The following is a 24,906-nucleotide window of genomic DNA, read 5'->3' on the forward strand; positions in this document are numbered from 1 at the left end:
GGATTGGTCCCCTGCTATGACCCCTATTATCACCATTAAATTCCATCTCTTGTGATCTACTTTATGCAATACAGAACAAAGAATTAATGAGTAAAGCAGAAATTTGGCTTTTCTTGGTAAGGATAGTGACAATTAGACAGTGATGTTGTGAAAGCTAAGTGTCTTGCAAGTCCTAGAACCCAATGACTTTGTTTTATCTCTCTCAGGTGCATAAGACTGTGGCAGAATGCTGAAAAAAGAATCTAAAAATACATGGATAAATATCATTCTGTTACCAGCTATTTAATATTATTTTAACTAAGAACTAAACCTCAAAATGTTCATGAGCCACATCTTAGTGTCATGTGCATTGGAATTCTAAGTCAAGCTTGCAGAATAATAAGAGATTACACATGGTGTAAAAGATGTTTACTGATTTGTTGCACGCTTAAATATGAGGGCAAAGAGAAGAGGGTTTTAAAATCAATCACATAATTAAATATCATTAAATTAAATAGGCGAATCTCATAATATTAAAGCATTTAAACAAAATACACACCATGGCTGCAGGTCCAGCAAATGCCAAGCTAAGCAACATGAGGAAGGGGATGATTTCCTGAGTTGGTTCAATATACGGCATGCTGAGTGTCCTGTCATGGCAGTTAAAGCCTGAGCGAACGGGTTTGAAGACATCCGTGAGCTCCAGGAAGTAAAGACTGACAATTGAGGAGGCCAGAATAGGTAGCTGAGAAGGGAAAATGAGAAAAGGATATGAGTTGCATCCCAACTTAGTGGTACTAGCAACTAAAACAATAATGATTCCAGAAAGTAATCTGAAGCTGATTAAATGATGCAAGCTAAATTATTCACACAATCCATGTAACACACAATTTTTAAAGGTTTACTTGATTCCTACTCTCATAGAAAGTATCAGAAATAAAGAAGAATATATATCATATTATACTAAAATTTTTACATTTTCATACTTCTAACAACATGCCAGTTTAAAGACTATTTGAAGAACTTATATGTGATACAGTAAATAAACTACAGTATACTGAGGAGTAGTAGTGAGAATGGGAGTATGGTATTGATTACATAATACATGTGAAATAAGTTGTATTAAAATATAATCAAGTGAGTGTAATTATATGACTATGTGAGAAACATTTGGAATAAATTTATATTCATTCACAAGACGGTGAATGTCACTGGTAAGGCTAACATTTAAGAACATAAGAACCAGGAGCAGGAGTAGGCCATCTGGCCCTTCGAGCCCACTCTGCCATTCAATAAGATCATGGCTGATCTTTTCATAGCCTCAGCTCCACTTACCCAGCCTCTCCTTATAACCCTTAATTCCTTTACTATTCAAAAATTATCCATCTTATCTTTAAAAACATTCAATGAGGAGGCCTCAACTACTTCATTGGGCAGGGAATTCCAAAGATTCACGACCCTTTGGGTGAAGAAGTTCCTCCTCAATTCAGTCCTAAATCTGGTCTCCCTAATTTTGAGGCTATGCCCTCTTGTTCTAGTTTCACCTGCCAGTGGAAACAACCTCCCGGCTTCTATCTTATCTATTCTCTTCATAATTGTATATGTTTCTATAAGACTGCCCTCTCATTTTTCTAAATTCCAGGGAATATAATACCAGTCTACTCAGTCTCTCCTCATAAGACAACCCTCTCAATTCTGGAATCAACCTAGTGAATCTCATCTGCACCCCCTTCTAGTGCCAGTACATCCTTTCTCAAGTAAGGAAACCAAAGTACTGCATGCAGTACTCTGAGTGTGGCCTCACCAGCATGCTCTACAGTTGCAACATAATCTCCCTGCTTTCAAATTCAATCCCTCTCGCAATGAAGGACAAAATTCCATTTGCCTTCTTAATTATCTGTTGTACCTGCAAACCAACCTTCTGCGATTCATGCACAAGGACACCCAGGACCCTCTGCACAGCAGCATGCTACAAAGTTTTACCATTCAAATAATAGTCCTATAGTCCTTTTTACTGTTATTCCTACAAAAATGGATGACTTCACATTTGTCAACATTGTACTCCACCTGCCAGAACTTTTCCCACTCACTTAAATTATCTATATCCCTCTGCAAACTTTCAGAGTCCTCTGCACACTTTGCTCTATCAGTCAGCTTAGTGTCACCTGCATACTTTGACACACTACATGTGGTCCTCAACTCCAAATCATCTTTGTAAATTGTAAACAATTGTAGTCCCAGCACTGACCCTTGAGGCACACCACTAGTCACTGATTGCCAAACAGAAAACAATCATTTATCCCTGCTCTTTGCTTCCTGTTAGCTAACCAATTATCTATCCATACTGATACATTGCCTGTAACACTGTGCACCTTTATCTTATGCAGCAGCCTTCTGTGCAGCTCCTTCTTGATACACCGCATCTACTGTGTCCCCATTGTCCACTGCACTCGTGATGTCTTCATAGAATTCTAGTATATTAGTTCAATATGACCTACCCTTCATGAACCCATGCTCTGTCTACCCAATGGCACAATGTCTATCTGGATGTCTTGCTATTTCTTAATTGATGAAGCATTTCCCCCAATACAGAAGTTAAGCTATCCAGCCTATAATTCCCCATCTTTTGTCTACTTCCTTTTTTTAACTGTGGCATACCATTTGCTGTTTTTTAATCTGCTGGAACTGCCCCAGAGTCCAGCGAATTTTGGAAAATCAACCATAAGCGCATTTGTTATTTTTCCCGCCATTTGTTTTAGTACCACAGGATGCGTTCCATCAGGACCAGGAGACTTGTCTATCTTTAGCTCCATCATCTTGCCCAATGCTACTTCTTTTGTGATAGTGATTGTTTCTAGGTTCTCACCTACCTTAGTCTCTTTGTCATCAATTACTGGCATATTATTTGTGTCCTCCACTGTGAAGACTGACACGAAATATCTGTTCAAAGCCTTGGCTGTTTCCTTATTTCCCATTATTGAATCCCCCTTCTCATCCTCTAAAGGACCAATGTTTACCTTATCCATTCTTTTTTCATTTTATATGTTTGTAGAAACATTTGCTATCTGTCTTTGTATCCTGAGCTAGTTTACTCTCATCATCTATCTTACTTTTCTTTACAGCTTTTTTTTTGCTTTCTGTTGACTTCTAAAGTTTTCCCAATCTTCTAATTTCCCACTGGTCTTTGCCACTTTGCATGCCTTATCTTTCAATATGATAGCCTCCCGTTATTTCCTTAGATTTCCATGGCTAATTACTCCTTTTCCTACAGCCCTTCGTTTTCACTGGTATATACTTTTGCTGAGCACTTTGAAAAATTACTTTGAAAGTCTTCCACAGGTTCTCAACTGTCCTACTAGTCTTTGCTTCTAGACTACTTGAGCCAACTCCTCCCCATCTTAGATAACACAGTATGGAGCTGGAGGAACGCAGACCAGGCAGCATCAGAGGAGCAGGAAAGTTGATGTTTCGGGTCGGGACCACACTGTGTTATCTGTGACTCTAGCATCGGCAGTTCTTACTATCTCCTCCCTCATCTTATTGTAGTCTCCTTTGTTTAAGCACAAGATGCTGGTATTGGATTTTATCTTTTCATTTTCCATCTGCATTTTGAATTCAACCATACTGTGATCGCTCGTTCCAAGAGGATCCCTAACTATGAGATCATTAATTATCCCTGTCTCATTACACAGGACCAGATGTAGGTAGCTTCCTCCCTCATTGGTTCCATTACATACTGTTCAAGAAAGCTATCGTGGATACATCCAATGAACTCCTCCTCAAGGCCTCCTGACCAACCTAGTTCGGCCACTCGATATGCAGATTAAAATCCCCCATGATAACTGCTGTACCATTTTTACGGGCATTAGTTATTTCTTTGTTTAATGCTCGCCCCAAAGTGATGTTATTATTTGGTGATCTACAGACTGCTCCTATCAGTGACTTTTTCATTTTAGAATTTCAAATTTCCACCCAAATAGATTCAACCTTATACTCCATAGAACTTATATCATCCCTGGCCACCACCCTGATGTCATCCTTAAATATCAGAGCTACAATTTATTGCCAATCCATAATTCCCCTTGAGGAAGTAGTATGAGTCATTTTCTTGGAGTTGGCGTAGCCCTTTGTTGTAGTGGTTTATGAGATTTCTTCAGCCAGTTTAGTGGGTGGTTAAGACTCAGTCACATTTGGTGGGTCTAGATTCATATTAATGCCAGTCACCAGTCCAGACACTGCAACTGCTTGTTTAGATAGGTTTAAAAAATAATAATTAGGTAATGTTTTGGTCATTTTGAGTCTTTTCCAGACATGTAATCATTTAATTAAATGTATAAACTTAAGAATTTTGATTTTCTGACTGTATAAATGCTTCACTATTGAACTAATTTCAACTGAGCAGATAAGCTCATTCTAACCTGGTCATTTTTACTTCTCCCACAATGAATTCATGTTAACAATGCTTGAGGTATAAGCAATAGCAAATCCTTTAAAAGGAAAGGTTGTAATAGTTATCGATCTCTTTTCTTTATGGGCAGAGAATATCAATCTCCCATTAAAAAAAACAATGTTTCCTCTTAGCTTGCCAGTAACAAGAGTGCACCAATCAGACCTCTATTCATTTCAAAGCTCACAGAACACATAGGCAAGAAAAGTTGTTACAATATCCCAAACATAACAATCTGTTATTTGATCAATAATTAATTTCAGAGTCAATTAGTCAGCTTGTAATCATTCAGTCTCAATGTTCAATAATCAAGTGATTCTCCTGCTATTTGATACAAAGCTTGAGTAAAGGGCCCTTGTTTGGTGCAGTGATAGTGTCCCTATACTGGAACTGAGAGACCTGGGATCAAGTCCCACCTGCTTCAGAGGTGTGTATTAGCATCTCTGAAGAGGTTGATTAGGAAAGTAGGTTAAACCAAAACAAAGTTGGAGTAATTACCACTTTGAGAGAACTTAAGCAGTTAGTTATATTGTCTTTCACATGCCTGGAAAGGTGGTATTTATGATAGATATGGCTGGCCTGCTGAATTTGGTGACCAAAAGGATGAGAACCACCATGTGATTAACACACATTTTCCACCTTATCACAACAGCTCTTATTGATTCAATCAGGAAATTGAGTTAACTTTGTTCCTCGTGTCATCAATGACCTTGCAACCGTCATTAAAAATTGATGCTGTTTACTTTGATGGTCAAGCCATCGCCTGCAGGTGATGAAAACAAAATTGGAGACAGCAGCCAGTAAAGTGGTGTATTAACTGAGAAAATCAAGTCAATAAATCTGTCCAGAAAAATTGACTATGGTGCTGGCTACTCATGCTTAATCTAAGGATGAAAACCATCATCAGTTACAGATTTGCAGTTCCTATACTGGGGAATTGTATTTGGTTGCACTAGTCCAAACAGGTGATTGATTTAGTTTGAAACATTAGGGTACTTCTAGTAAGACAATAATGCCTTTGTTGACATAAGTGGCATTTGTAACGTGTAAAGCTTATATCCAAAAAAACCACAGAATGCTTCAAGCACAGAAGCAAGGCAATTTGTCTGTCAAGTCCCCACCACTTTCCTGCAAATGCAACTCAGCTCATCTTACTCCCAAATGTATTTTTTTTGAAATCCCCAAAAGCTTAAGCAATTTCTTTTTGAATGCCACAACAGAATCTGCTACCGTCAGACATTGTTTCTAAAAGGTTTCCCACCAGTGAGGTTATACAGACTGGTCTGTACTTGCTGCATTTATCCTCGCAAACCTTTTGAATAAGAAGGTAATATTTCCAATTAGAGTCATAGAGCTGTATAGAATGGAAACAAGCCCTTTGGTCCAACTCATCCATGCTGACCAGATATCCTAAATTAGTCTAGTCCCATTTATCAGCATTTTGCCCATATCCCTCTAAACCCTTCCTATTCATGTACCCATCCAGATTCCTTTTAAGTGCTGTAATTGTACCTGACTCCAGCACCTCCACTGACAGCTCATCATATACACGCACCACCCTTTGCATGTAAAAGTTGCATCTTAGATCCCTTTTAAATCTTTCCCCTCTCACCTTAAATGTATGCCCTCTAGTTTTGGATGGTCCTATCCTGAGAACAAGATTTTCCAATCCCCTGGTAGGATGCTCATATGTAAGGAAGTTTAGAAGATTTTGGTCATCATTATTTCTCCCAGCATCATCAAATACACTAAATGTGGAAAAATGTGTCTTTACTACAACCTCCAAAAATGATATTAATGTTTACTCTTGTACCCAGTATAATTCAAAACGATGCACTATGGTGGATTTCAGTGAATGGAGAATATGACATTCCAAAAGACCTTGGCAGCTATAACTCCACATTTTTTGTAATTGCTAGCAGCCCACTGAAGGGACAACAAAGTCACAGAATTGTTACAGTGCAGAATAAGACCATTTGGCCCATCATGTCTGTGCCAGCTGTTGAAATGAGCTCTTCAAATGAGAGATCAACAGCTAACATTGTTCATTTCTGCCTGTGGAACTTTCTCCTGAAAAGTATCACTGCTCCGAAGTTTTTTTTCCTTTGTGTAGTGAATTTCAACAAGCATTCTACATTGTGGTTGGTGAGTCATGCACTTGAGCTCAAGTCTCCAGGGAAAACCAATGTTGCACACTGTATGCTGTATTGGTGTAGCAAGATCTGGCCCAATATGTTTCAGATGACACCGGTACCGATAATGTTTGCCCCTTCAAAACTGAAGCATAATATTATAGGAACATAGAAACAGGGGGAGGCAATTCAGCCCATCAAGGCTTCCCCAACATTCTAGATCATTACCAATCATTTCCTCAGTGCCAATTTCCTGCACTCTTTCATATGCTTTAACACCATTAGTCTCCAGAAAAGAAAAATTCTGTCTGATAATCAAGAGTATACTGCCAACATGTAATTGACTGGGTTAGATTTGTCCACCTTTTTTCCTCATTGACAGGTGCCAATGTGGGTAGCTGTACTAAAATTGATCAGGGACATGGCTAGTTCTGCAGCACAAGTCAAACACAGGGCCCACATAGGCTATTCCATATCCAATGCTTTCAGTTATTGCTTGATATCATGTGGAATTAATTGAATTTGCTGAAGATTGACATCTGTGATGCTGGGAAGTTCAGGAGGAGACTGAGGTAAATCATCTACTTGGCACTTCTGGCTGAAGAAGATTGTGGATGCTTTTATTGTCACTTTTGGACAATTGTACTACACTTATTGAGGATGGGAATCTTTGTGGAGCCTCTTTCTCCATTTAGTTTTTAATTGTCCACCACACTTCACCATTGTATGTAGCAGGACTGCATGGCTCAGACTTGATCCATTGTTTGTGCAAATCACTTGACTATTTTGTGCTAATTCTAGTGGTTGGCATGCATGCAGTCCTGTCATGTGGCTTCACCAAGTTGATACCTCATTGTTAGGTATGCCTGCTGCTCCTCCATACATACCCTCCTGCACTCTTCATTGAACCGGGCTTGATCTTCCAGTTTGATGGTTTTGGAGTGGGAAATATGAAGGCCTTGAAGTTAGATATTCTAGATTATATAATTCTGCTGCCAAAGGCCTATGCAGCCTCATGGATTTCTAACTGTAAGGTGCTATATCATTGAAATCTATCTTTTTAGCATGGTAATAGTGCCACACAACGTGCTGGAGGATATCTTCATTGTGAAGGCAGGACTTCATCTTAACAAAGGCTGTGTAATGGTCATCCTACCAATACTGAATGGACATCTGCAACTATAGGTTGGTGATGATGAGATCAAGTAGGTTTTTCTTAGACATAGAACATAGAAATATAGAATATAGGAGCAGGAGTAGGCCATTTGGCCCTTCAAGCCTGATCTATATGATCACAGCTGATCATTCAACTCTGTCATCTGTTATCACTTTCTCCCCATATCCATTAATCATAAGAACTATATGTACATCTTATTGAAAGTTTTCAATATTTTGGCCTTAACAGTTTCCTGTGGGAGAGAATTCCATAAGATCTGCATTTTCTGTGTGAAGAAATTTCTCCTCATCTCTGTCCTAAAAGGGCTACCCCTTATGCTTAGACTACGATCCCTGGTTCTGAACTCACCGGTCATTGAGAATATTCTTCCTGAAACTACCCTGTATAATCCTGTTAGAATTTTAAAGAATTTCTACGAGGTCCCCCTTACTCTTCTAAACTCCGTATTGTCCCAAACTCCATGTAATGATTATAGTCCCGACTGAACCAATCTCTCCATGTACATCAGTCCCACCATCACATGAGTCAGCCTGGTAAACCTTCTTTGCACTCCATCAATAGCCAGAACATTCTTCCACTGATAAAGAGAAAAAAATTGAACACAATACTCCAGGTGCAGTCTTACCAGTGTTGTGTACAGTTGCAACAAGACATCCCTGCTCCTTTACTCAAACCTCTCGTTATGAAGGTTAACATACCACTTGCCTTCTTCACCTCCTACTACACCTGCCTGCTTACTTTCAGTGATTGGTGTACAAGGATACCATGGTCTCACTGCACCTCTCCCTTTCCCAATCTATCCCCATTCATATAATAACCTGCTTTCCTGTTTTTGTAACAATGTGGATCACCTCATTTATCCACATTATACTGCATCTGCCATACATATCTGCATTTACTTAACTTGTCAAAATTGTGCAGAAGCTTTTCTGCATCCTCCTTACAGCATACTCTCCCAATCAGCTTTGTGTCATTTAGAAACTTAGAGATATAACACATAGTTTCCACATCAAAATCATTAACATATATTGTGAATATCTGGGGTCTGAACACTAATCCCTGCAGTACCCCACTAGTCACTGTCTGCCACACAGAAAAAGACCATTTATTCTGTTTATTTCCTGTCTTCCAGCCAGTCCTTGATCCATTTCGGTACATGACCTCCAATCCCATGCACTTTAATTTTGCATGTTAACCTCTTATGTATCAAAAGCCTTCTGAAAACCCAAGTAAAGCAATCCACTGGCTCCCACTCTATTAGTTACAACTTCAAAAACTTCCAGCAGATTTGTCAAGCACAGTTTCCCCTTTGTAAATCCATGCTAACTCTGTCCCTGCCATCATCTTCCAAGTGCTGTACTGTTACATCTTTTATAATGGACACTGGCATTTCTTTTTCACTAGCAATGTCAAGCTAAATGGTCCATAATTCACTGTCTTCTCTCTGCCTCCCCTCTTAAATAGTGAGATAATATTAGCTGACTTTCAACCCATAGGGACTTTTCCAGATACTATAGAATTTTAGAAGATGACGACTATCACATCTGCTATTTCTAGGGTCAATTCTTTAAGTAATCTGGGAAGAATTTTATCAAGCCCCGGGTATATATCTGCCTTTATCCACAACACTCTTTTCCTACTAATACTAATTTATTTCAATTCTACCTTTCCATCACACCCTGAGTTCCCCTATATTTTTGGGATGTTACTTATTTCTTACGTTGTGAATTTTTATGCATTTAATTGGTTTGCCATCTTTTGTTCTCCATTATATTATTTTTGTTTCTGACTGTAGGTGGTATACATATGACTGTAATAATCGTTTTGGTTCCTTCATCACTGGCTGCAGGGTTTATGTTCTTTATAGCTGACTGCTAAAGGTATTCTATACTGAGCACAGAATAATTAATGATAACAATGTTATAATACAATAGTGATAGTGCAACAGAAAGGTTGCAATATCATAACTTGGAAATAAAATGGACTAAAATAGAAATAAAAGGCAGAATTTTCTATGCTGCTTCATACATCTCTTCTGGCTCTGCTGCTAAAAACAACCAATCTCCTGGGTTAATCGCATTTTAGCAGGATCCATGTGGGAGTCCTACATTTGGTAAGGAGGTCATCTCAGAGTTAGCTGGAGGAAAAAGCTAAAGCAGATTACAAGCACTACCAATGCACCTTAGAGAGAAACATATAGGGCTGGCCAATATGAACATTTCTAAACAAAACTCTACTAAACACCTTGATTGAATTTTGATTCCCTTGTTTCCCTTAGTAACAGTAAATGCCAGGAGCACAGTGCTGTTCTGAGCATGCAGAGTTCCTATGGCTGAGCTTAATGTGAGAAATCATATGGTTACAAAACACATTCTTCTGCATTAAGACAGAAAATAGTGGAAAAACTCAGTGAATGTGCCAGCGTCTGTGGAGAGATTCTCTAGCATTTTTTCTTCAGATTTCCAGCTTTCGCAGTATTTTACTTTAACGCTCTTCTGCGTATTACTGCACAGTAGGATGCTTTCTTTCTTGTAGTATAATGGGAAATCAGTGTCATTAATGATGGTGCTAATCTGATATCATCGAAATACAGAAAAATAGCTGACAAGACTTAGGACCAGAAGAGAAATACTTTATTTTTATTAATAATGAGTAATACTGGGGAACCAGGAAATGGCAGGGGAGTTAAATTAATATTTTGAAGTATTTTTCACAGTAGAAGATGCTAACAACATTCCAAAACTACTAAATAATCAACTAGCAAAAGGAGGAGATGAAATTAATGCAATAACTATCACTAGAGAAAATGTGGTAGGGAAACTAAAAGGGAATCATTAAGTATATTGAGATAGGCAGATTTTTAATCAGTAAGGGAAACAAAGATGATGGGGGAAATGCAGAAAAGTGGAGTTGAGTATAATTAAGTCAGCCATCATCTCACTGAATGGCAGAACAGACTAGATGGACCAAATGGTCTACTTTTGCTCCTACGTCTTTATGATTTTATCATCTCAAGAGTTACATTCAGTATATATTTTATAGCGTAAATAGCGAGTTAAAAAATTTACCAAGAGTGAGGGAGAAGTACTGTTAGTTAAGGACAAGCTAGCCATGCAAGGGACTCAGAGCAGAATCAATCTAGCAAGACACTGCAGTTTTTAAGAGTACCATACAGACACCCTTTGCCCAAGACAACCCAGAGCGTTCAGAATTCATGAAGGACAGCCACGAAGTTCTGAATCTATGGCAGAAGCCCAATTCATAGACAAAGCTGCAGCAACCCGAGGCATGGTTACCACAGAGTTCTCTCACAGCATTCAAATTAATGATAGTTTTTAACAAGTCCTGTTTGCGTTACACAAACTAACAGTAAAAGTTGGCAACCACAAGTTGTGGGTAACAGAAGGTAAGAACATTGATGAGAAAACACTAAATAATAATGCCAAAATTAAACTTACATTCTGACTCCCTGTTGAAGTAAATTCTCAGGCTTAGCAGTTTACTCAAGATTAATTCTCACAATGTAGAACGTTGCCTGAACATTGCATTCCACTTTAGTTTTGTATCACACTGTGAAGAACATTTACTGCTGAGCTATTTGAGATACATCTAGTACCTAACTCTTATGTAAAATACTTTGAAAATTGCTTTTGAGTTTTTTCTTCAGTTTTTTTATGACATCGCTTTTTTATAATAACTAAAAATCACAATAATTACCTTAATTTGTAATGATTTTTACAGTAAATGCTTATTCCCTTAGGTGTGACACTAACAATTAATGGTTTAATTAATTGATCACAACAGGAATTATAAGTACATTAAGAAATGCAATTGTGAAAAACTTTACAGGTCCTTCAATTTTGTCTAGACTTGACCACTGACCACAACTGATCAGAAACTTTCAAATGTTAAATTTTTACATGTTGTTTTCCCATTTGAATTTATATTCTTGAGAAACATCCTGAAGGATGAATTTTTTTTTAACAATATATGCTTTATCAGCAATACTCAAACTTTGAAATGCTGGTTACATTGCAGACATGATAACCTATTATTTACTGTATGGTAATGGAAGGATATAAATGAAAATGGGACAACTAGCAATATTCAGTCTTTTGCCCCTACATTGTGCACTTCCATTCCATTAGTAGAAGTCAGCAATGGGAACTGTCTGTGTAGAACTCACAATCACTTCAATCTAGAAGGTCAAGGGTGGCAGATACATGAGAACACGACCACCTGCAAGTCACCTTCCAGGCCACTCACCATCCTGACTTTGAAAAATATCACCATTCCTCCAATGACATTGGCTCAAAATCCTGGAATTCTCTCCCTTATGCATTGTGGGTTGACCTATTGCACATGGACTACAATGGTTCAAGAAGGCAGTTGACCATCATCATCTCAAGGGAACTAAGGATGGGCAACAAATACTGTCTAGCCAGTGACATCCACATCCCATGACTGAATAAAAGAAGCTCCCTTTCAATAATATGATAACCATCTTCGGTCATAAAGAAATGCAATCCCTTGCATTTACATTGCTTCTTTCATGAATTCAGGAGATCTCAAAGTATTTTACAGATAATCAAGTAGTTTTGAAGACTAGTCACCATTGTAATGTCATGGCTAAGTTATGTAAACCAAGGTTCCACAACAACAATGAGATGGAGACGAGATTATCTATTTTATCAGTACCATTGATTGAGGGATACATTTTGAGCAGAACTCAGGGGAAAGCTCCGTGAATGTTCTTTTTTCATCTACCTGAGATGGCAGGTGGGACTTGGTCTAACATCTCACGAAGCAGTGCACTATTCACTCATGTGATGCACGACGTGCCAGTCTACATTTTGAGGTCAAACCTCTGGAACGGAATGTGAACTTATAACTTTTTGACTCAGAGGTGACAAAGCTGCTATTGTATCAAGGAAGTAGGGTGTAGCTTAGAGAAACAATGTAATTTTGGAGTTATTGTTACCTATTAATTGCCACTCCTGGTCAAATGCCAAGGAAATAAAGAGGTTCTGAGAAACACAAAGTGCACATTAATTATAGCATTCAAGTTTGTGTATCAAATTCAATGGAGTGTCATTCCCTTTTAACTTCAGTAAATCAAGCATAATTAATCATTTCGAGCAACTTGCCTGATTAATTTAAGAAGGAAACAAACGTATCTCTCATTGTTCAAAGTTCCTGTTAGAGACAATGGAGATACTGATGGTGGTGGTGGGAGTGGGGGAAGATTGCAGTCAGACTGCATATAAAGTTGGCCTTTTTATTCATTTACAGGACAGGGGCATTGCTGGCTGGCATGCATTTATTGCCCATCCCTAATTGCCAAGAATGAAGTAGTTTAGAGTCAGCCACATTGCTGTGGGTTTACAGTCACATGTCTGTCAGGCCAGGTAAGGATGGCAGATTTCTTTCCCTAAAAGACATTAGCGATCCAGATGGGTTCTTCCAACAATTGACAAAGGATATACGATCATCTTAATTCCACCTATGTTTTGAATTTAAATTCTACCATTTGCCATGGTGGCATTCAAACCCAGGTCCGCGGAACATTACCTGGGTCTCTAGATTAACAGTCCAGTGATAATGCCACTAGGCCATTGCCTCCCCGGTTGCACTGCTGCACCAGTTCAGATGGTTTACAGTAACATCAGGCCAAGCACTGAGGAGGGACTAGAGGCGTATGATGCAGAGTTGTTAAGCAACAAAAAATTTCTGTGCCAATGTCAATTTTGAACAATAAATTTATTTATTGCATGGTGCAATTAATGTAAAAATTGCAGTGAAATTTAGGTACTAAATAACGTTCCACCTAACTAATGTTATTTACCAATAAACGCAAGACTTTCCTATCAGCAAAGGTGTAATTGGTTCAGCGACACAAGTGACCCCAGCCAAGAATAACATGGTAGAAAGGTTCAGGTAAAACTGTCTTTTATTTCATTAAAAATGTACCATGTTAGCATTTTTAAGCAGCGGCTAGTTATGTCAATTTAGCACAAGGTTACCACCTCATTTTCAGAAAGATTAATATTCTGGCGTTAAAGATTTTGTCAGAACCCAAGCAGGAAGCTCACATGCGTGCCTCATGCAGCCAATACACGAATACAAACCTACCAGACTAGCGCCAGTTTGTGCTCAAGTGAGGAAGTAGTTACTTCCAGTCATAATTACAAACATCTTCAGCTTCTGTCAGGGAAATCTGTTAGAATGTGGGAAGGGGCTTTAGGAAACGTGGTTATGACAGTCACATGAATTTTGAACTTCAAAGGCTTTCAAATGTAATATATTTGCTTCTGTAGGTTTTGTACACAGACTGCATACTGTTTTGAAGAACAGTTTTTTATAATTAATGCTCAGACTCCTCTCCTCAAAGGTGCTGCTGCAAATACTTCACAATTACCCAATTTCCTGTCTCCAGGCCAATGATCTGCCAAGCGGGGAATGGTCCCATCAGCAGGTCATGACCATATTATTGATAAGAGCCTGGGACAAAAATTACTTGAGTTCACTGTTGACCATTCTGGGCAATTCTCTTATAGAATCTACTTAACATCTATTATAAAAATGCATGCCATAAAAATGATCCCTAACGCGATAGTTCCATCACAAAAAGATTCAATTAGAAAGTAGACCACAGTCACCAAAGGCAGGGAAAGCACTGAATTTGAAAGATCCTTTAGTGTATGAACCAGAAAGCTCATTGTCGACATAAAACTTGTAATTACTAGATACATCAGCTAAGATCATTTGGAAATACCACGCCCAAAAGTATGATTTAATTTCATATTAGCTGTGGAAATATTCTGTATGTAGAATTTTACATCACCTTGTTCAATCATTTTAAAATACTTGTGTTACAAATACTGCAGGAATTTTTACTTCCAGATTACAGGCAGACATGTTAATGTGGTTGAAGTATAGAATTGACTCCTGCCATTATAAATTAATGAATGTTCTATATGCAACTGAAATGCTACTTTACACATGTCCCTGATGTCTGCTTTGAATTGGGTCATGATCTATTGTCAAGGACAGTCAAAATCATGATTTTCTATAATTGTCCCCTGTGATTCAGTAACTAGAGACAGAGTGCAATTACTTGAAATCCACTTATTATAGCTCATTGTTTCAAAATTTTTCTTGCATACATTAATGAAAGTATGGCTATTCTGCAAAGTCTCATGATTTAAATTACCACAGCTTTCTCCTGGATCATGCAAATCTGCAGATTAATAACCTGATTGCCTTTGTAAAATGCTACTCTTGCATGTAATGTCTGATAACTCTGGTTGTTTGATTTCTTTTGGGTAAATTGCCATAAACTGAATTTCAATTTGGATTTCACTTGTTTTAAAATGTTATTGCATCTTCCGTTATTTTATAATGCAATTTACACGCTGCATTGATTAATGAGGCGGATACTGGGAAAGAGTGGCACTGCTGCTACTTGCTGTGAAATCTAAAGTTGAGTTTAGTCTGTGTTGAAATCGCAGATAATTGACAGCACATCCAAAAGAAGTTGCACTATTTTAAGATATCTTCATTATTCTTCCCTTGTATGATGTTACTGGATGTCACTGATATAATGTCTGCAGATTCAATGATAAACACATCTTTCTTTTTCTTATAGTTTTTACTTAAATCAAGATTATAATTGGGCACCTTTCCCCCTTACCATAAAATTTTTTATCTACAAGCATACTGATAAAAATTCAAATCATGGAGAATATATGAAGTGAATATTAACTCCATCTAAATCTGAAAATTAAAGATGTGATTTGTCATTGTATAATTGGCCTGTTTTAAATTTGAGAGTGTAAATTTCATATAGTCAAAGCATTTTGTGTATATCCATTAGATATTCCAAATACATTCATAAAACATATGAAGATATATATTGTTTGTTTAAAAAGTGCAATGCTTTTAATATATTTATAAAGCAATCATTTAACATTGATGATAAAATAAAACAAAGAACTGTGAATGCTGGAGATCTGAAACAAAGCAGAAATTGCTGGTAGAATTCAGTAGGTCTGGCAGCATCTAGTGACTCTTGAATCAGTTATCACTGGATTCAAAATGTTAACTCTGTTTTCTTTCCACAGAGGCTACCAGACCTGCTGAGTTTCACCAGGAATGTATTCTTTTGTAACTTTGATTGATGTTAAATTTAACCCTTTGCTGTTACCATATTAAAATTCCCTTTACAGAATATCACAACACAGTACTACATTATTCCTAAATTCGGCTTGATGAGTTATCCATGAAACAGAGCAAAATTTTACAGAATATGAATAAAGATACACATGACTGGGTGTTGATCTGGTTTGACAAAGTGAAAAAAAGACTTATATTAATATACAATAGTAATAAAAGCATCTTTCCCGACTACAGCATGTCCAAAGCATTGTACAGCTGATGAAATGTAGTCACTGCCGCAATGTAGGCAATGTGGCAATCAATTTGCACAGAATCATCGCCCAAAATAAACAAACCTTATAAAGGGCAGATAATCTGTTTCTTACAGCAATGTTGACTGAGGGAATATATATTGACAGGATATTAAGGCTAACTCTCCGATCTTTTCTCATGGTATCATGTGATATTTTACAACCATCTAAGACGGCACACATTAGCTTCAGTTTAACTTCTCATCTAAACGACAACCTCTAAACAGTACAGCATTCCCTCAATACTGCTGCAGTTTCAGGCTAGATTCTTGTACTCAAGTCGTGCAGTGGGACTTGAACCTTCTCAATCAGAGGCAAGAATGTAAATAACTAGGCCACAGCTGATATTCAAGCAGGGTGGGCGAAGGCTCATGTGGATCTGTTGGTGCAAATGACCATTTCTAAGCTGTAATGTAATTTTCTAAATTAAATTATCCACTCATTTAAATCAATATTAACTGTGCAATGTTCATTGATCACCTGTTTTCCATTGTTTGTCAGTATTAATGTGCAAGCTAGGGCTCCTGTAGTGCAATGGTAGCATCTCATTCCCTGGACTCAGAGACCTGGGTTCAAGTCCCATCTTCTCCAGGGCTGTGCACTAGCATCTCTGAACAGGTTGATTAGTAAAATAGGTTAATTTAAAAATAAATGTGCAAGCTGCACTACTCTCATTTAGCACAGCAATTCAGAACTCAGATAGGTCACAACAACGGACAATTGTCATGTCTGGAGAATAGGAGGAAACAGTTAATAAAGGAAAACGTAAAAGACATGATTTAAGAGATTAAGATAGATCTTTCCCTTATCAAAAGAGAGGCAATGAATTGTACAGAGCAGAATGGAAGACTGGTGCAACTAATAGGAAATGAGCTGAAAACTGTTAGCCATTGTGAATGTTTAGAGTTATGAAAGCATGTTGTTTGATGTTGTTTCATATAAAGTTTAACTTTGAGAATTTGAGATACTAGTCAAACAGTGCATTGTGTTGACTTACAAAAAGTAAAAGGAAAATTGTGTGCCATCTTCACCTCTATGTTTAGTTTCTATACTCTTCTCAAAATTTAGCCTTAGTCTATAGAAGCCAGAGATTTCTTTGTGTCAGTAAGTAACATGCGCTCAAATATCTCTGTGGACAACATTTAATGCTCATCTTGGCGGTAGGTTTGAAAGTGGGGAACATTAATTCAGAGGAGGGTACAGGACGGGAACCCTGCTGCTTTTCCACCGCTGCCCCCATTATGTCCAGACAAGGGGAGGTCATGAGCAACTTCCCAGCCTGATGTCAATTGAGACCCTTTAGCAGGCAATTACTGTTCATTCAATGGATATCGGTATTTAAGTGACAATAGACAGGGCAGTGACCATACAGAAAACCCAAAGGCTCCCTTTGTGGGTCGGGGAACAGCCCACCACTGCCTGATTGAAGGAACTAACACGGGAAATAAGGTGGGGGATGGAAGGGGTGTTATGACATGCTGAGAGTCACATCCCATTCCTCATCAATATCTCACTTTGTATAATGCCACAACAAAACTTAATATCTCTGGCTTCATAGATTCTGCTGACCCTCTGAAAGTTTAGTAACTGCAGGAGACAGGCATATAAAGTGGTAGGATACTAAGGATTTCTACTGTTCTATCTTTACACAGACACAATATAACAAACAGTCGTCTTTGCTACTATAGGTTTCTATCAAAGATAACAAAATTTAGTCTGAATAAAAGGTATCAAGTCCAAGACCTGAATTTAACTTCAGTGTGCTAATTCTTTGTAATATTCTTCACAGCGTGCAATTCTAAGCAAATTAGTTTAAACAATTTTGCACTATGTTTTAAAATTATTTTGAAAACTGGCAAAAAGTGTACAAATATTTAAAATCTAAAATCAGAATGTCAACATAATGTGCTGTTGAGAGTGTTTTCTCATTTTTAAAAAATTGCTACATTTCATTTATGAAATAGTGCATTTAGATTAATGCAAGATAAGATTTAATGTTGCAGACGCACAAAGAAATATACGTTTATATTTTAACTATCTAGGAAGGAATTTTATGTTCTATAGCTGACAGGTTTTCAGGGCAGTGAGAGGTACCTACAAGTTTTTCAGGGTGGAATTCCCATGCTTTGCAGTTTATTGGGGGAATCAGGAGAGACCTAATAAAGTCAGCCTTCCCTCACCCAAGCTGAGGCCCTTAAGTGGTCAATTATTAGCCATTTAAAGGCTGCTTCCCATTGGTCATGATCTTTTAGCTGCTCGGAGGAATTTGGGGATGTAGTTTGAGCAGCCCAGAAAATTATCCTGCACGAGCCTAGTGAGGAATAAAGGTGCAGAAATGTTCCACCACTGGCCCTTTTTCCATATTGGTTGCCCTTCCACTCCAGGTCTGCAACCAACCCCTCACCCAGCTGGGTGCACCCGCCCCACTGCCTGATCATCACATGACTAGTTCCCTCCCACCACTATCACCTGGTCTTCCCTTCTGACCTTGCTGAAAAGGTTTGCACCTACTTAGTCCTGGAGCTCTGGTACTTAGACTGTTGTGTTGCTTGCAATCCCACCAGTGGACACTGTTCAAGGTGGCACTGCTGGGAATGATTGGCCAGCAGCTCTCTAAGGCAGGTCTTCCTCTTGAGGAAGGAGCAAAAATCCCACCTCCAGTCAATTAACACTCCTCTAGCCCATGGTGTATCTGCAGGAAGTTTTCTTTAAATGTATTTCCTTCACTGTATTTGCCAGGCAGTATAAGTATACCATGAGAACCCAGGATAGTTGGCTGACACTTGGAAAGGCAAAGCACAATAAGACATTCTGCCTCAGATATAGCTGAAATTTCTCAGATGACATTCAGAATTGCAGATATATAAGATATCTCATTCAGAAAGTTGCAGGGTGATCAAGTTAATTTGTTTAAAATATCGAAGGATCTTATAGGTAGATACAAATATTCCATTTCCTCTTGATGGGAGGTCCAGAAAACAAGAGGTACTCAGGACATTAGACTTAGACCCGTCAGATGTGAAATCAAGTTGCATTTTATCACACAAAGCAGAGCATAAATTTGGAGCTTACTTTACCAAAAATTGTATTAACATTGTCATGACTGAAAACACTAGATATTTTTGGGATCAAGGTGTCATGCGACAGGGAGTAAAGGTGAGTTAATGAAGCTACGGTACAGGGTAGCCATGATCAAATTGAAAGGCACAACATGCTTGAGGGGCTAAATCGCCTGCTCCTTCTCCAACGCTCCCAAGTTATGGCTACAAAGGATACTACTGCTCATAATGTTTGGAAAGAATTAATAAGATTCCAAGGTTGACACAGTGATACTGTCACTGTAATCTTCAAGTAAGATGTTAGAACCTAGACACAAAAGATTTTCAAAACAGCATTTTTAAAATTCATTCACGAGATGTGAGCATCATGGGATATTGCCCATCACTAATTACCCAGAGGGCAGTTAAGAATCAACCACATTGCTGTGGATCTGCAGTCACATGCAGGCCAGACCAGACAAGTACGCCAGATTTCCTTTACTAAAGGGCACTAATGCATCAAATGGCTTTTAGACTAACTTTTTATTCCAAATTTTGATGGAATTCTACCCATGTCCCCAGAACATTAACCTACTAATCTGGATTGCTAGTCCAGAGACATTACCACACTGCTACCACTTGCCCTAATGTTTTGAGTGAGCTAAGGAGTTGTTTTACAATCGATTTCGGCCATTGTGTACCATTACCAGCTACTGATAAATAGCAGTAGCCAGCTGTCAACATATGTATGTTATGTATCAATTTCTGGTCAGACCACAATGGAACACTGTATGCATGCTTCTGCATTCAGACTTCCACTCACTACATCTGAAGTATACTTCCCCCCACCCTAGTTATTTGTTACCTTTAAGTACAATCAAATTAAACAGTTAAATATTCCAGATTAATCTGGCTGTAGTTATAATAAAGCAGGTGTTTTGCTGAAGTGATGTGCGATTACTTCCTAGAAGTGGCCCACACCTGATTGAAAATGGTTTCAAGCTAGAAATCAACATGTAAGTGGCAGCATCATTCAGAGAACCTCCAGGAGCTGCCACATACTGGTTTCAGCTTCCAACTGTTATGTAACTCAAAGTGCACTTCAGTTGATTTCACACTCAAATTGCACCACACAGTTTATGATGATTAGAATCCCCACTGTTTTGCACCAATGCAAATTCCGTATTTCTAACAGAAGTTGTATAGTAAAAATGGGCACATTAAACTTTGTACTCTATGCCACATATGATACTTCTAAGGTTGTACTTTCACATCTTGTAAGGTCAGGTTAGTGGAGAATTTGTTGAGGTGGGGTGAGTTTAATGGTGTATTGAAGCTATTGGTCTGAAATAGTTCTGTATCTAGCTTGGGAGAACTACATTTTAATCCAGTGCTTCCAATCATAGCCAGACAATCACTTGCACCAGTTTTTTTTTCTCCTGCACTGTCACCTCATGTGTCTACAGGATCTTTTTTGGGCCCTTGCATTTTTCATCTACCTGCTGAGACAGCTTGAACTCATTTTTGGTCCTTGGTCTAAGCTCTGTTCACTAACTGACTCCCTCCCTCTCTCTCCTAACAGCCTTGATTAAGGCAGTCTATTCACAACTTTGTCACATTTGATTCCTCAATGTGTTTCCAACCCCATGTTTGTGCTATTACCACCTTCTGACTTAACTCTTAACTCATCTGTTACCGAAACCATCACTCATGCTTTCATTACCTCTAGACGCAACTCTTCCAACATACTCCTGGCAGATCTACCACAATCTATCTCTCAAAACTTGAGGTCATCCAAAACTCTGCTTACTACTTTTTAACTGGCAGCAAACATATTTCCCCATCAGCCCTGTGCTTGATAATCTACCTCCTTGATTTCAAATCCCTCCACAACCTTTCTCTCCCTAATTCCATAATCTATTCCAGCTTCACAGCCCCAAACAATATCAGTGCTCCTCTAATTTTGGCCTCCTTTACATTCCACATTATAATTCATTACCATTCATTACCATGCCTTCAGCTGCCAAACCCCCATGTTCTGTAATATCCTTTTCCCATCTCTGTACTCTACCATGCTTTCCTGCATTAACGAGACTCTTTAAAGCCTTCCTCTGTGACTAAGTTTTTGTTTGTATGACCTAATGTCTTCTTACGTGGCTCAGTGTCATACTTCACTTTATAAATCTGCCTTGAAGTGCCTTGGTATGTTTTATTATGTTTATGTAGCGTCTTTATTATAAGTTGCTGCTACTGTTCGGCAGGAAATATAGTTGACTTGTCAGGAGAGAGCTATGGGCCTGCTTATCCATATAATATGGGCATAGCTCACTCTCAACAGTCTTGCAAGTATCTATTTATAAAAAGGGAGAGGAACACCTGAACTCATGCAACATAACTGTGTGGAGGAGGCTGCATGTGTGGGGAAAGGGTTTATTGGAGTCCTTGAGCACTTTATAAAGTGAATTGACACAACATTGAATTTATATTCTATGTGATATTAAACTGATGCAGTGAGACTACTACCTCAAGTGATGGAGTCTTCCATTCAGTCAAAAGATGAGTATCAGATTCTATGGGTGCACTGATGGGAGAACAGTCTACTTATTCAATGCACATACAACATCAGAAGCCCAAAGCCAAGCACCTGGCAGCCTGGTTTGACAACTCCTCTGCCTTTAAAATGTCCAAAAAGACCTAGCGGGGTGATGCCATGATGAACTGCTGATGGTCGTTTTATCCCAGATAATTCTTTTCTGAAGGATGTCAACATTGTCTAGTTTCAGAAAAATAAAACAACTCATTGAGTTGTGAGAACTGCCATGGAATTTCACTTCCATCACCAGCAGGTAAAGTCCTAATGAGTACCAGGTGCTATCCACTGTAGGGAGAGTCAGCTCTCCCAGAAGTTCAAGGCAAATTTCCTCTTCTTTGTGGACTGTCCAATTTGAATTTCTTAGTCTGTCAAATCTAGAAAAAGTATAGTGCATTAGACACTTCAAATGGGTCTCAAATTTGGCACTGATGCAAAGCTGAAATTGTTTTGTGACATCACTACACATATAGTGTAAGTAGTGAGCTGAAGATTGAAAGTGACTGTGAATAAAATGATTGGAAGAGCCTGATGGAATTTAAGTATAAAAGCAAAGAAATGGATTAGTTCATGCTGCATTGCATAATTTGTCGATTAGCTCAGTTGGTTGGTTGCAATGCAGAGCTATGTCAACAGCATAGGTTCAGTTCCCACACTAGCTGAGATTACCATGAAGGACTCTCTTTCCTAACCTCTCCCCTCAGATTAAGCCACCACCAGTTGTCTTTTCTCCAATGTCAGAATACTGTATGGTTTAGTAGGACTATAGCAATTTCACGTTTATATTTGGAAGTGAAATACCAGGATATCAAATATTAAAACTGAGGTAGTCCCACACAGCAGATCTTCATTGGAATATCTCCAATGTTCAGCAAATTGTATTATTAAGAATTAACACCATCAGAGACGTGTCTCAGAACAGAATAGAACATTAAAAGGCTATTTCTGCTCTTTCACAAAAGTATCCCAGTGGCATCTTTTACAAAGATGGCCCAGAAATGGGGTAGAGGGGCACACCTCAGGATGTCTGCTGAGAACTGGATTTTCCTTCAGCCTTCAAATTGGATTGTTTTGTTGCCTCCAATTGTTGGAAATTGTAATTGGTCACGATACTGAGATGTCAATGGGACATCTGGGACAGCTTGACCATTAGGCTCATTTCCTCAACTGTGAAGAATTTAACTGACCAAGCAACAAAGGAGGAAATCCAAAGTATTGGGTCAAATTGACTAAAGTCAAAGTCAGGATGCGGAAAGAAAGGTAATGATCAATAAAAACATTTTTCAAATAAAAAGTGAGAAAAACGTATTTAAATGTCCAATTTTATAAAAATTTGGGAACAATTTACTTCCTGCAGGGATCAGGTTCGATCATTGTTCCTTTTTGAGCCTCAAAGTTTGCGTGGAACGGCAAGACCATCAGACACATCATCACGGTCCTTAACCACATGAACTGTCAGCGCTTCAAGGCATTGATGAGATTCATTCGCATTGACGGCGTAAATACAGCATTTGCACGATGCACAACCTAATGGAGGGCCAGGGCAAAGCACCCAGCAATTTGTGGTGAATCTGGCCTTATGTGTAAATTGCTGGACTTTTAATGAACCAACATTACTCTCCCACCTATTTCTGGCCATGATGGGTTTATCACATACTGCGGAAGGCGGCTAATCCTGGCCCATTCTGTTATGCACAACATGAAATAAAAGCAATTTGTGTTAAGCTGTCTCACATTCACAATCATTCCCAGAGATTTGCTGTCTTATCTCTAGATTGATTTTGAAGGAGGGCATGTTTAATTCTACATTGCAGCATGACATTCAGTGGTGAGCTTTTAATTTTAAAAAAAACCTTATCCAGGAGCGGTATTAGAAAAAGGGAGACAGCACTGTGTCACGTTGCCGCGTTCACAAATCAGCCTTCGAATGTGCAAACGATAATCTGTCGTAACCGCAAATTTCTTTTTCACAACTGTCAAACACCAATCCAACAATTGTAACGTTTGTGGGGACAACTGGAGGGAGAAAGCTGCAAATATTGTACCGTGGGTCCCTTTCCTCGCCCCCAATGAATCGATTCAGCTTGCTCGCTGAATACACTTCACACTCCGTTGCTGTGAACGTGATTCCCATACACGATTTAATATTTGGAAATGCACTTGGCTTTGCCCATTTGAAGGGGGTACATTCGGAGAACATGCATCCCTGACTGAATTGACACGGGCTGGCAATGCCGCTATTTGGAAGTTCCAGCAGTGGGGACTGTCAGGTGGAAGGTCTTACCTGGGCGTTCACTTACCTCCACGAAGTAAAAACAGGGCAGCAGAGTCACGCTGTCTTTCGTTAGCCTCCCTTTCTGCCTCTCCTTCGAAGACATGTCGGATCTTCAGCCCTTTCCCAGCGCACACACACATATATATATAGAACACACACACACACACACACACACACACGCTTGGCACAATCGCCCAGGTCCTGTTGTGCAGAACCTCAGGCTGCCTGTCTGCCTTCCATTCCCGGCTGCTGCCTGCAGAAGTCTCGCCGCACAGACACTGCTCTCAATCAGGCTGTGCAGGACCACAGGCAGAGGGACAGCACCAATGTAGTCAAAGAGGCTCGCCCGCACATTGCCAGCTTCCCATGGACTCGTCCCGTTTCCTTGCCTGTCGCTGACTCTGTGTGTGTGTGGTTTCTTTGCCCCTCCTGCAGCGTTAATACGCTCCAATTATGGAACCGCACATATTAAATCCCAGAAGTTAGCACACAGGGAACGGCGCGTCACCGAACGGTTCCTAACCGCGCCGGCATCACCGCTGTGACAGGTTTTAAAAGCACAGGGTGACACCAGGCAGTGCTACAGGACCGTGTCGCCCTGCTGGCTGTGTCAACTACCACGACTTGCCTTTATGTGGCGCCTTTCCCGTCCATGGAAGGGGGGCGGGCAGGAAGAAAGCTTCACAACAACGTGACCAGAGCGAACAACAATCGACAGCTACCTTCATAAGCCCAAGAGACAGCCTCACGTAACAGTGTATCCTCAATAGTCTGGCTGATGGATAAAATAAAACAAAAAG

The 24,906-nt window shown here is 39.1% G+C and overlaps 1 protein-coding gene across 2 annotated transcripts in view; it reads right to left on the reverse strand.

The window, feature by feature from the left end:
• Positions 1-24,209, reverse strand: part of plppr4a (phospholipid phosphatase related 4a) — a 73,913-nt gene extending 49,704 nt beyond the window's left edge. For both annotated transcript variants that reach the window (XM_048602278.1, XM_020517449.2), the window contains exons 1-2: positions 24,132-24,209; positions 539-724 (exon numbers count right to left, since the gene is read on the reverse strand). In XM_048602278.1, the coding sequence (XP_048458235.1) occupies positions 539-724; positions 24,132-24,209 (264 nt within the window). The remainder of the gene's footprint in view (positions 1-538; positions 725-24,131) is intronic.
• Between the last annotated feature and the right edge of the window lie 697 nt (positions 24,210-24,906).

The sequence above is a fragment of the Rhincodon typus genome, chromosome 10 (assembly GCF_021869965.1).
Source record: "Rhincodon typus isolate 14 chromosome 10, sRhiTyp1.1, whole genome shotgun sequence".
In the NCBI taxonomy this organism is placed as follows: domain Eukaryota; kingdom Metazoa; phylum Chordata; class Chondrichthyes; order Orectolobiformes; family Rhincodontidae; genus Rhincodon; species Rhincodon typus.